At 33.9% G+C, this 13,221-nt stretch overlaps 1 protein-coding gene across 3 annotated transcripts in view; it reads right to left on the minus strand.

Annotated features, from left to right (window-relative positions):
• Positions 1-647: 647 nt before the first annotated feature.
• Positions 648-13,221, minus strand: part of LOC137631768 (uncharacterized) — a 51,201-nt gene continuing 38,627 nt past the window's right edge. The window contains exons 1-2 of one of the 3 annotated variants that reach the window (XR_011041944.1): positions 3,765-3,838; positions 1,215-1,345 (exon numbers count right to left, since the gene is read on the minus strand). Coding sequence is in view for 1 of the 3 variants with exons in the window: in XM_068363712.1 (XP_068219813.1) it covers positions 689-1,345 (657 nt within the window). In the remaining 2 variants the exon portion in view is untranslated. Of the gene's footprint in view, positions 1,346-3,737; positions 3,839-13,221 lie in introns of those variants that run through there. The other 2 variants (XR_011041945.1, XM_068363712.1) reach the window with 2 other exon arrangements.

A 13,221-nucleotide genomic window follows, 5' to 3' on the forward strand; every position in this document is an offset into this window, starting at 1 on the left:
CTAGAAGAAAACTCCAAAATCAAACCATTATTCTCTAGTTACTAGTACATAGCTTCTGTACCATGGTCTTCCACTGTCTTGGGTTAGAGTTCTCCTGCTTGAGGGTATCGGGCACACTATTCTATCTTATTTCTCTTCCTCTTGTTTTGTTAAATTTTTAGTGTTTATATAGGAAAGAATTATTTAATATTGTTACTGTTAAAATATTTTTTTCCTTGTTTCCTTTCCTCACTGGGCTATTTTCCCTGTTGGAGCCCCTTGGCTTATAGCATCGTCCTTTTCCAATTAGGGTTGTAGCTTAGCAAATAATAATAATGATAATAATAATAATGATAATAATAATAATAATAATAATAATAATAATAATAATAATAATAATATCATATCTGAAACTTCCATCTGTTTAAGGCAACAATTACTGAACATAGTGACTTCTTTATTCTAATTTTTTGCCAACCAGGATACCATATTAATGAGCTTCCGCAAGATTGACAAAGAGAATTTCTGTGTACAGGCAACCGAATCAAAATACACTATAATTGAGCTAATATCTTACCAATGTGCTCGCATGTTAGAAGGATGATAAAATAACATGGTTTATAATTTTTTTATTGATATAAGTTTTTATACATTATTTTGTCAGAGAGAGAGAGAGAGAGAGAGAGAGAGAGAGAGAGAGAGAGAGAGATTATATTTTGGGGCGTCTTACGTTAACTATGTCAACAAGATCGACCCCGCTTCCACTCCCTGATTGAGATCCAGGACCTTCAGAGTTGCTTCCAGGGAATTCCCCAGAACCACCTGCAGTATTTCCAGGAAAAGAACCTCCAGCAATATTTCCTGGAAAAGAACCTCCAGCAGTATTTCCTGGAAAAGAACCTCCAGCAGTATTTCCTGGAAAAGAACCTCCAGCAATATTTCCTGGAAAAACACCAGAACCTCCAACACTGCTTCCTGGGAATCCGGTGATACCACCAGTGTTGGAAATAGCTCCTCCATGAATATGTCCAAATCCAGGGTTGATGCCACCGACGTTTGCTCCTTGGATACCTCCAAAACCTGAATTAAAGCCAGAAGTTCCTCCAAAACCAGGCTGCCCACCAAAAGAACTTCCATGGGCGTTCCCCAAGGGCACGATAGCACTGCCTGAATGAATTCCGCTTACTCCGTAAGAAGGCCTACGGTATGGACGACCATAAGGACGAGGGGGTTGATGGTAATATTTATTTTGATAAGGACTCCATGCCATAGATTCCTTTAGGACCACCATAGATGTCAGAACTATGAGGGCAAGATGCATCTTGTTGAACGATGAGCGTGTTCTTTGTTTTGTTAATATCTGCACCTGTTAAAAAAAAAGATTGTTCTTTGGTTGTTTCTAAAATTATGTTTTTATGTCATGCTAAGAAAATACCTCGTTAATAGCTTTCATTGTTATTTGAATCATTCTTGGAAGTGTTTTATTATAAATCTAAAAGAAACCCTTCTATTGCCAATCTTTAGATAAAGATATATTTTTCTAAAATTAGACAATTCCCATGGACAGACAAAAGTAAATATGATCAAACCCACTTTGCTTGGTGTGACAGAAATTATTCTAAAAATAAAATAAATTACTAATCCTCTTAGGGGTACAGAGAATATCAGAGTCATTAAAGTAAATAAGAGATTCACTTGAACATCAAAATAATCACAAGGTTTTAAAGTAAAGTTTAGAGTTTTTTTTTAATATTTGGTCACAATTTTTCTGAAGTTAATTGCTCATATTTAATAATAGAATGAGCACACCAAATATTCCATATTTCTTTCTTTTATTCCAGTTTAGAATAAAGGCCTTTGCGTCAATAGGCGTAAGAGGGGATGCTAATGATGAATTTGACGAAGGGAAACCCGATATCATTACGCATCTTTTGAAAATAAGAAATATGTTTTTTAATAAAAAAAAAAAAAAAAAAAAAAAAAAAAAACACTCATCTTTTATGAATCTTACTTCCCTCTTCTCTTCCCTCCCATATTATTAATTTATCGTGTTCTAAAGTGAATGCAGAGACTATGATTATCTCATGACCGAAATAAATGCTTCTTTATGTATTTCAGTCCTCCAAGCCCCCACAAGAATCTTAAGTATATGCTATTTTACATAAATTTTACCCGAAATGTTTGAGATATTTTTCCTGATAGTTTATTTAATGAATTCAATGATGGCTTTATTTGGCTTTGGACATTTACTATTATTTGATATGTTCTTAATCCGTAAAAACATGGTTAGGAAGTAGTCAAATTCTTCCTTATGTTCTGGAATATTAGTTTGATCTGTTTCAAAAATTTATACTCTGACCAACGTTTTATGATAGACCAACTATTTTATGTAAAGAATTTTCATTTTTTTATTAATGCAAAACTTCCTCAAAGCTAAGATGTCTTGGATGATCGTCTCATCATATTAAGAAAATGTTGCTTTGCACTTTACTCGACTTTAAGTAATGATGTTGCCCTTGAACCCCGGACGAGATTCAACAATCCAGTATAAGGTTTATTGTGTATTACTCCTCTCTGGACAATAAAGTCAAGGTTAATGCGTGTCGCATTTATCTCTCAGGATAGTTTCCATAATATATTTTTTTTCATTATTTTTTATTCTAATTCAGTTTATCTCTCCTTCTAAACCATTTCAGAATGTAGTCTACTTAGTTTCATGTAATCATACATGTGTACATACTACTTATAGATATGTATAGGAAAGCATATCTTATATATAATTCCTCTTTTTAAATTATCAAAAAAAATATAACGCACAAAATTGAAGATATTTTCTCAGAAATATTTAGTTTATGAGCTGTGAGTTCTACGATATCCCCAATAAGACAAAAGTATTAAACTCCTATCATATCTTTTCACTTTTCCTTTCGTGGCTCTAATAATAAGACGAAATTTATTTAAAAGAATCTTAAAATTTTCATTTATGAATATCCGTTAATTAATTTCCAAACGTTAATGTATCTTATAATTCTAATCACTATAGACTTTATAATAAAGTGTATTTCCACTGTTAAAACAACCTAGTCCTGATTGAACGTCATATAGAAAAAGTGATTTGAAAGACGTATCGGCACTAATTGATAAATGGGAAAACGTAAATGCAGTTTTCCCGGTATCCTGAAAACTATCTTGAACTCAGTTTGTCCGGAGAGATGCTGTCTACGACTTTTGGACGCCACTAAGATGTCGTTTGCTTACTATATATATATATATATATATATATATATATATATATATATACGTATATATCTAAATATTCATACGTATATACATACATGTGTATATATACTTATACATAAACTGCATGAATAAGTGTATATATATATATATATATATGTGTGTGTGTGTGTGTGTGTGTAAGTATATACATATGTATATATTTAGATATTTATACGTATATACATACATGTGCATATACAGTATACTTATACATATTCGGCATGTATATATATATATATATATATACTTGTACACGCATATATACATTTATATATATATATATATATATATATACACACACACACACACACACACATATATATATATATATATATATTAGATAAACTTTCACATAAAAGTGTGTTTACATAATAGTTTATAATCCAAATGAAATAATTCTAAACGAAATTTCTTATAAACATGCTGAAACAATTTAGTACGTAGATTAAAACAAATAAGACACATTCCACTCTTAATACCTAAGACACTTCCTCCGTATTACACACCTTCACACCGGGACTCTCTCAAAGGGACTGGACTGGCCAAGAAGGACAAACCTGCATTATATACACGAAATGGTTGCACCGTTTTGTGGGAAATACGTTGTGGTAACAATTCCAGTCTCGCCGGTAACTTCCCCGCATTAACCGTCTTTCCCACCTTCCTAGAAATGATCTCTTGGGTTTTAGTACTAATGTTATGATTCGTTAGTTGAAAATTTCGAGTTTTATTTTTTACGTCAAAGTCTCGAGGAAAATTCTTTAGTTTATGCCGGTCATGGTAGGATTTATATTATAGACGGTAAATGAACTTTAGTAAATAATTGGAACAAGCAAGAAGACAATCAGTGGTAGGTTATAATATATATAACATTTTAAATTGTAGTAGCAGAGAGAGAGAGAGAGAGAGAGAGAGAGAGAGAGAGAGAGAGAGAGAGTTATCAAGAAGCTATAGTTGTTTTCTTATTTTTATAGTATTCAATGGAGAAATGGTTTAAAAATACTTTGATATTTTGCCCATACTATTATTCATCCTTCAAATAAGCCGACTTTTCTGTGAGAATCGATCACCAGTTTCCTGAACTACATCTTCCAGAACTGGAACAAATAAAAATAACTAACACAACTGTATTTTTTTTTTCTGCATTAGAATAAAACTGCTAAAGAAAACTCTATAATGATGGGTAACCAGGGTAAGTCAAGATTGTGATGGACAAAGAAAGTAGCTACTTTCTTGATAAACGGAATAGAATGCAGACCGAGCTCGCGTTGCAAGAGTAAGGAAGGGGCAAGTTTTAACGTCTGATCTTTGGCGCATCGGTGTCGTTGACCTTGAAATATTGCAAGAAACAACCGGTTTCTATCCAAATCGAATGTTCAGTGGTGTAAACAGTGTTTCAATAATACAATACTTCACATGGAATTTTTAAGGGGCTGTACTTCACCATTGCCTCAGTATATGACATTCACCCTTTCTTAGCTTCAACGTGAAAATTATTTAGGCAAAGAGGGCAAGAGTTTGTTTCCTTGGTATCAAAATTAAAGTACAAAACTTCTCGATGATATTATAGTGATTACATTTATCCCTTTTTAATTGAACAGAGTTCATTCATTGCATATACCTCTTATTTGATTCCTCTGAATAATGTATATTTACATCGGTGCGTTATAGGCTTTCTTTGTTGAAAACGTAGAACGCAACGCAACGTTGCTAGTGAAGCAAGACTCTCTCTCTCTCTCTCTCTCTCTCTCTCTCTCTCTATATATATATATATATATATATATTATATATATATATTATATATATACACAAAGTGTATATATATACTATATATATATATATATATATATATATATATATATATATATCTATCTATCTATCTATCTATCTATCTATCTATCTATCTATCTATCTATCTATCTATCTATCTATCTATCTATCTATCTATATATATATATATATATATATATATAGTACAGTATATGGCTGTGCGTATGTAGGTTGTATGTAATAATATGGTTTTAAAGGAACGATTATTGTATACGACTTACTTGTTTACACACCTATAGAAGCTGCAATGAAGACTAAATTTGGTTGAAAATACAAAACTAAGCACCTTTTCTAAAAACAGAAATTGTAGTTGTTAAAGACAAAAACAAAGTAGGAAAATGAAAGAATGGAAATCCCCAGAATCAGACGAAATCAAATCGAAAATCAACAAAACAATATAGCCACAAGGGCAGATAGACCTGAAGTATATATATACTGTATATATAAAAAAAATCTGACAAAAAATATCTACATTTAAGGATTTTGGACCAATTTCCTTTACACACACATTCAAAACGCTCATGGGAATTAAAAGACAAAAGTATAGCCTACTGTAAGTAATTATTTAACGACTGAACTTCAGGTGGACTTAACAACAAGAAGGAAACATTTTGCAGACAAAACGAAGTACAATATTGGACTATATATATATATATATATATATATGTATATATGTACGTATATATATATATATATATATATATACACACAGTATATATATATATATATATATTCAAATAATCTATGGACTGAAGCTACATTACTAAACTGAAATTTTAAAGTCTGAAATTAGACAGGCATATACCCAATCATAGAAAAAGTAGACCATAGGATTTATTTATTGCAAATGATAGCATTAAATTTACCTAGAGATTAGAAAAAGCAAATAAAGCAATACGAATCCAAACTGGAAAAGCAGGAATACTCTCTCAACATAAACAAGCCGAAAAAAATATAATAAATTATAGTGAAAAAGATGAATGTCTTAGAATGCCTGGAAGTGATGGATTCAATACAACACTCATGAGTCAAAATAACAGAGAAAATCATTTCCATCGAATACTATGAAAAAGACTGTTCAACAACAACCAGAAATTGACTTAAGCATGACTCGACAGCAACTGATAATGAAAGAATACTATTATTACGAAAGCCATTCGGAAGACAGTAATGATTAGGCTGTAGAATAAAATGATCACTATAGCATTGTAAGCATTAAATAAAATACTTGTGTTTGTAATTTAGAAAACTATCTTTAGGTGTATTATATTCTTGGTTTAAAGCTTGTATTAGATGTTGTAGCATTCAGTTTGTTGATAGCGTTTAGTTTGGATGTACTGTATAATGATGTATTATTGTATAATTTCTTGGAAGAGTTGATTGATACCTCAGATGAGTGTTCTGAAGTATTGACTTTGACTTAGCTTATACAAGTATGTGATTTAATTTAATAATGGTGGTTTAAATCCAGCCATTAACATTTTGAAGCTTGTCATTGATTCTTCAATTTAACATTCATTCATATTGTTCATTTCTTTGACTAAGTCTGAATCTTTTACATCATTTAAAATTCCCCTCAACTTACCAATTAATACTGTATTGTTAATTTTCTTTTTACTGCAGCCTTCTCTGTTATTATTATCTCCGCCGACGGAGTTGGGAGGAGGTTATGTTTCCACCACTGTCTGTCTGCGTTTGTTTGTGAACAACTTCACGGCCACAATTTACTCGTAGAGTAGTGAAACTTTCTGGGATTAATTGTTATGTTGAGATGTGGAAGTGATTCAATTTTGAAAGGCCTATGTCAAAAGTCAAGGTCAAGTACAAGGTTGATGAAATTAACCATAACCTTAACCCCAGGTTCGCACATGGTTGTCACACAGACTTCAAACACGCCTACGGTCGAAATTGATTCTAGGAATGGCAAGATGCTTGGAATGGATTTATGAAGCTGGATGAAAAGCCAGGCTATGGGGCCGGGGACAGCATTCCGTACCGACATGTATCTGAGGGGCAACCCTATTATCTGCAATTAGTATTTGAAGGTGAAGAGAAAAAAATATATGGGAGAATGTGTTATACTATTTATTCAGTCACTTGAGGCAATGATGAACAGTTCACTTATCAGAGAAATCTTCATTTATACCAGGAGCAATGCCTTAGTACAAAGGACCAATTCTTTAACAACATTGTGTCTTTCTTTCAGAAAATTCTTTCAGAAACAGAAACTTTTTTGGTTGATCGTATTCTCTCACTCTGTTAGCTTCATAGTCGGGAGGAATAAGCGTTTAGTTCTCGCAAGGAACGATATAAATATGCTACCTGCATTCCAGTGTCACCTACGGGCCGACCAAGGGAATGGCCCATGCCAACGAGAACTGTTGGCTATAATCTACAGCAATCCAGTGTCTGTGAGAATTAGGTACAGTCACTCATATAAATTGATGGATGTCCGGGTGTTTGAGAGAGATTTCCATTTCACCCCTTTCTGGACGACAGGTGTCTGGGAGTGCGAGACCAGTCGAATATTGAACTACCTAACTCTGCTGTAGTAATTGTTAACTTTTACGAGTATGTTATTGATCTGTTTTTTTTCCACGTAGATATATATTACAGAGGTTCTGTTCTTTCCTTCTCTTCTGCCCTGTTGTTTTTCTCTCGCCTTTCTACTTGTAGTCATGGTGAATTAAATGGGATGGTGGATCAGTCCAGAAATAATTAGCAACAAGAAGTATTTCATGACAGTGGATGGAAAATTTTGTAGCATACCATAAAAAACCTCCATCTAGATCTTATTTTTTTTTTCCAAAGACTCATTAAAAAAATGCTAAGATGTATGATTTTTCGCTTTTTCAAAATTGGATTAAATGGGCTCTCCTAGTCCTCTGTTATAAAGCTTGACTCTCTGAAAAAGGATTGTTCATTAAACTATTCCATTGGAAGCCTAGTTTGATTTGCACAGGCTCACATTGTTAGCAGTTGTCTGTGTCATTTAGACCATTATGCCAAATGCTAGGATCTTTGAGGGTCATTCCACACTACTTACACCCACCCTAGAAATAATTTTTGATATCCTGAAATTCAATTATCTAACGCCACGATCGAAATCAATGGGACTTGAACCCGGTTGTGCCAAGCAGTACACAGAAATTAAATCCCATTGTTAGTAATATTGATAGTAATGGCGAAGGACTTTGCGGGCATGGTGAAATGATGTATTTTTGGGGATTAATTTAATAAACTAAACATGTCAAAGTCAAGCTCTTGGGAGGAATGTATTGTATAGGCTGAGGATTGGCCATAGTCGGCCAAAGTACAAATATCTTTTCGTTTCTTTCTTCTTTTGAGCGATATTCATGCACAGTTTAAGAGTACTTCAAGTTTTGCTTAATATAAATTTTACTTCTTTGCTTGCTTTATCATTCAGTTGAATTTATAGCTATTATTACTATTATTATTATTATTATTATTATTATTATTATTATTATTATTATTATTATTGCAGTTGTTGTCAATTACTTATCTTTTCTAAGTATTTGGTATCAATTTTCACCAACAGATTTCAGTTATGTTTAATTAATGATAATTTTTACTTATCCTCTTTTTTTTTCAAATACTTTGGTAATCATTATTTGATGCTTCTATTGATAGTGGAGAATATATAAAAAAAATTTCCGGAGAATCTTCCATTTCCGGAACTAGACACCAAAATTAGCACACAGACTCGTCGGGGATTGCTCTTTTTAATAAAAAAGGATGCTATTGAATTTACAGAAATATTGCATTTCGCAATAAGATGGCAAAGACTTCCCTTATCCGAATGCTCTTGATGTCAAATCATACGTTTTTTTTTTTTTACTGCGTAGAATCCGAATTAGAAATATGTACTTACCCATTTCCTATATAAGCTATAAAAACTTTAACAAAACAAGAGGAAGAGAAACTAGATAGAACAGTGTAACAGTGTGCCCGAGTGTACCCTCAAGCAAGAGAACTCTAACCCAAGACAGTGGAAGACCATGGTACAGAGGCTATGGCACTACCCAAGACTAGAGAACAATGGTTTGATTTTGGAGTGTCCTTCTCCTAGAAGAGCTGCTTTCCGTAGCTAAAGAGTCTCTTCTACCCCTACCAAGAGGAAAGTAGCCACTGAACAATTACATTGCAGTATTTAATCCCTTGGCTGAAGAAGAATTGTTTGGTAATCTCAGTGTTGTCAGGTGTATGAAGTCAGGGGAGAATCTGTAAAGAATAAGCCAGACTATTCGGTGTCTGTGTGGGCAAAGGGAAAGTAAACCGTAACCAGAGAGAAGGATCCAATATAGTACTGTCTGGCCAGTCAAAGTACTCCATAACACTCTAGCGGTAGTATCTCAACGGGCGGCAATTCAAGTAACTGTCTGCATCTTTCAACCTCATTATTCCCATTGTATAACAGGGTCGGCTTCTCGAGTCTACTCTTCGAATCTATTTATTTGATTTTCCTCTTTTGTACAGGAAATTAAAACAAAATTTTAATCAATGATTTTATAAGTAAACTATTTGTTTGAAATCATATTTAAATAGGAATAGTGTTATCCAGTTTTGTCCTTTAAAATTTAATAAAGAGATTCATATTGTGTTGACTCGAAAATTAAGTAAAGGGAAAATGTGCTTTATCCAGAGAGGGATCTGACCCAATAACTTTCGCAATAGTATCAATGGGTGCCTACCAATGGCCATCAAAATACTGATCTATTTGCTAGAAGAATATTCAAAATTCATAAATAGCTATAATGATGATTATTATGAAAGGCAACTAAATTCTTAATTATCAAACTGTATAAAAAAATTATGAATTTATCAACAAATCTATAAACTTTACATAAAATGTTTGAGTCTTCTTAAATAGAGAATATTTTCCGACAAGTAATGGCAGTGATGTCTGTATCGTCCTGGATAACCTTAAGTAAAGAGACTCGGGTTTTCCGAGAGTCCTGGGTCGGGTCAAGCCCTAAGAAATCGACTCCGTTGAGGATCCTTCCTCTTAGGTGTCTTCCGATTCAGGACTACCTCTCGGTTTGGGGTTCCGAGACAGGCAGGATAGAAAGATAGTGTCCTGTCAATGACGTCCCCCGGTTATCCAGCAAAACAGCAACAGGCTTTCTGTGGTCTGGTGTTGAATTCTCCTCTTCCTCTCTCTCTCTCTCTCTCTCTCTCTCTCTCTCTCTCTCTCTCTCTCTCTCTCTCTCTCTCTCTCTCTCTCTCATAATTATTTATATTTGCATTGGGCAAGCGTTGTTCGTAAGTTGCCACTTAGTAATAAACCTTATATTTCACTTAGGAGATATGTGTACGTATGAAACAACGGTGGTCAACTGCTATGAAAAATTCTATCATTGAAAAATATTGGATCGTTAAAGAAATCGTGCTAGAATATTTCAGAACAAAAAATAAATACGGTAATGTAGCCCGAATCCCTCTAAATACCGTGATTCCTGGAACTGAGTGGGAAAGAGGGCGTCAAGAGGGAAAATAATTCAAGCTTAGTCCTGTTGTCTAATAACAACAATTTATGCATTTGGGTTATGAATTCAAAGTTATTATTTAATTTTGCTTGTGTCGTTTTGTGTATAAAGCAAAAGTTAGTTGGGGTCGTGGTTTCGAAACTTGCAACAAATCATTATAAGCCAAATTTCAGGTTATAGTCAAAGCTGCCTATATACTGTAGGTCCAATCTCTCGTGGGGTTTATTCAGGGAGAAGAAATGATGATAAATAAATAAAACTATAATTAATTCTACCTCTATTATTTAATTTTTTCTTCACGAATGGAAGTCTATAATAGGGTCAGACATATTAACCCAAAGCTGTAATGTGCAGATTCTACAATAGAAACGTATCTCAAATAATAATAATAATAATAATAATAATAATAATAATAATATGGCTCTGTAGTCTTGGCTTTATAACATACTAGGGCATGGCTATATGTCAGATGGCAACAATAAATATTTGCATCAAATCTTATAACTTAATAAAGGTGTCTATCTGGGCATAAAGTTGCTATTTGTGAAATTTCTCCACAGTCTCTTCATCATTTTATTTTTAGGCCTATAAGCTTAATAAGAATTATAAAATCAGAAGTGCGAACTTCAAGTCACATATAACAGTAAGGCGAGGGCCAAACTGAACATTCAAACCTTCACAAGTCGGGGCTAACTAAATAATAAGTAAATCTCAAAAGACGAAACTTTCTAAAGACATTAATGAACCAGGTAATAGACAATGATTAAGACTGATAATACAAAAAAACATTGTTTAGTAAATAGTAGACAGCAACAATTCATTAAAACATGTGTAATTCTTTGTAATACATAGGCCTATGGGAATAATAAAACACGCAAATTCCAGTAAAACAATTAGAATAAAGACAATTTCATCTTTTAAAAGACGTCATTATTTTCTTGGTATAATATACTTAGGCAAACTATATATATATATATATATATATATATATATATATATATATATATATATATATATATATATATATATATATATATATATATATATATATATATATACATATATATATAAATATATAGTTGTTTATCCTCATGGGAATAATGTCAGGCAATCTATTACAAATATTTTCCTCACGCACAGACTCCCAAGATGATAAGCATTCGCTAATGATTGCTTGTCTACTATTGCGAACGGGAAACGATTATGAAAATGAACGCTTGGTTATAAAAATGAGTTAACTCTTTGTTTCCTTCTTCGGTTGTGTAGCTGTATACTGTACATATAGGCAGTAAGACTATACTTAATTGCCACATATTATTCATCTTGCTGCCTGAAATAGTACACTCTAAACCTCGTATCTGTAGCCGCACAGCGCTGTGTAGGTCAGACCAAAACAGTAGCATTCTCGTCGACTGCAGCATTCCGACTTGCACCTACAATTAGTCTGCTACCGGCAACTCTCTGCAATGGGTGGAAGCTTTGTCCAAATTATCTTTTCTTAGTCTAGCACAAGTTTAAGGAATTTTTCCTTTCCTTGTCACCCTGAGTTTCACCCCACATCCTCGCTTTGATCTAGTTTCAGCTTTCATACTAAATGGCCAGTAGAAATAAAAAACAATGCCTGCTCTCTTGTATTTGGTAGAGTGTGCTTGTATTGTAAGAAGTACATCGAGCATTGCTTACTCTTCAAAAGTGTTTGAAATTCACGAGGGCCAATCACCCACTAATGCTACACCAGGGTTGTAACTTGGCTCTCAAGAATAGTAATGAGGTGGGATTTTTGACATGTGTGGAGCTTTCAGCTATCATTGAAGGGAAGAAGTCTGTGATTGGTTCTCATGACGGAAGAACTCCTTCAAGTCACACTTTCTGCCCTGGCATGATATGAACAGCTTGGAGAACAGACGATTGTTTGCTTTGAAGAGTCAACAGATACTGATACCTGTAGTAAAAAGTCAACCCTGTTCCTTTTGATTTGTTCATAGATGGTGGATTCTTCTTTTCTTCCCCGTCTCTTAATAAACTCCTGGAAATTGTCATTTCCTTTCTCAAAGTGTGCGCTAACCAGCTCTGAAAAAACTTTAGTGAGCAATGTTCTTTGCATCAAGTGAAAAGCAGGTCTCAACTCTCAGCCTGGAGAAGATTGCTCACATCTTGCATGCCTTGTGAGAGCTTTTATATTCTCTCAAGGAACACTGTGCTCGTTCTGTTTGGTCATGCTGGATGGTGTGTTTAGAAGCCCCTTGATCCCACTTCTTGCCTCATACTGTGTACCCAAGTGGCTGACTTCAGGACCAGCTACCATCCACCATCTCAGTACTGATAGGTCTTCAGTCATGCCCATTGCACTCCCGCCTGCCTTGATGACAGTGATGGACCCAGAACAAAAAGCATCTCATTTATTGCATGGAAGAGGGAAATATCAGTCACATAGTGTAGCCATTATGTTTTTGTGGTTGTTATGCACATGGTGATTTGAGCTCTTCACTCTTCTTCTGGCAAGAACAACAATTGCTTCAGTCAGTCTGGAATTTACAGCCCTGGGTCTGTTACTTGCCATCTTGGTGAATGGCATTCAAGGTATCATACTATGGTAATTATCTTTATTCCGTGAATCGAAGCCGAG

The sequence above is a fragment of the Palaemon carinicauda genome, chromosome 40, assembly GCF_036898095.1.
Source record: "Palaemon carinicauda isolate YSFRI2023 chromosome 40, ASM3689809v2, whole genome shotgun sequence".
Taxonomy (NCBI): domain Eukaryota; kingdom Metazoa; phylum Arthropoda; class Malacostraca; order Decapoda; family Palaemonidae; genus Palaemon; species Palaemon carinicauda.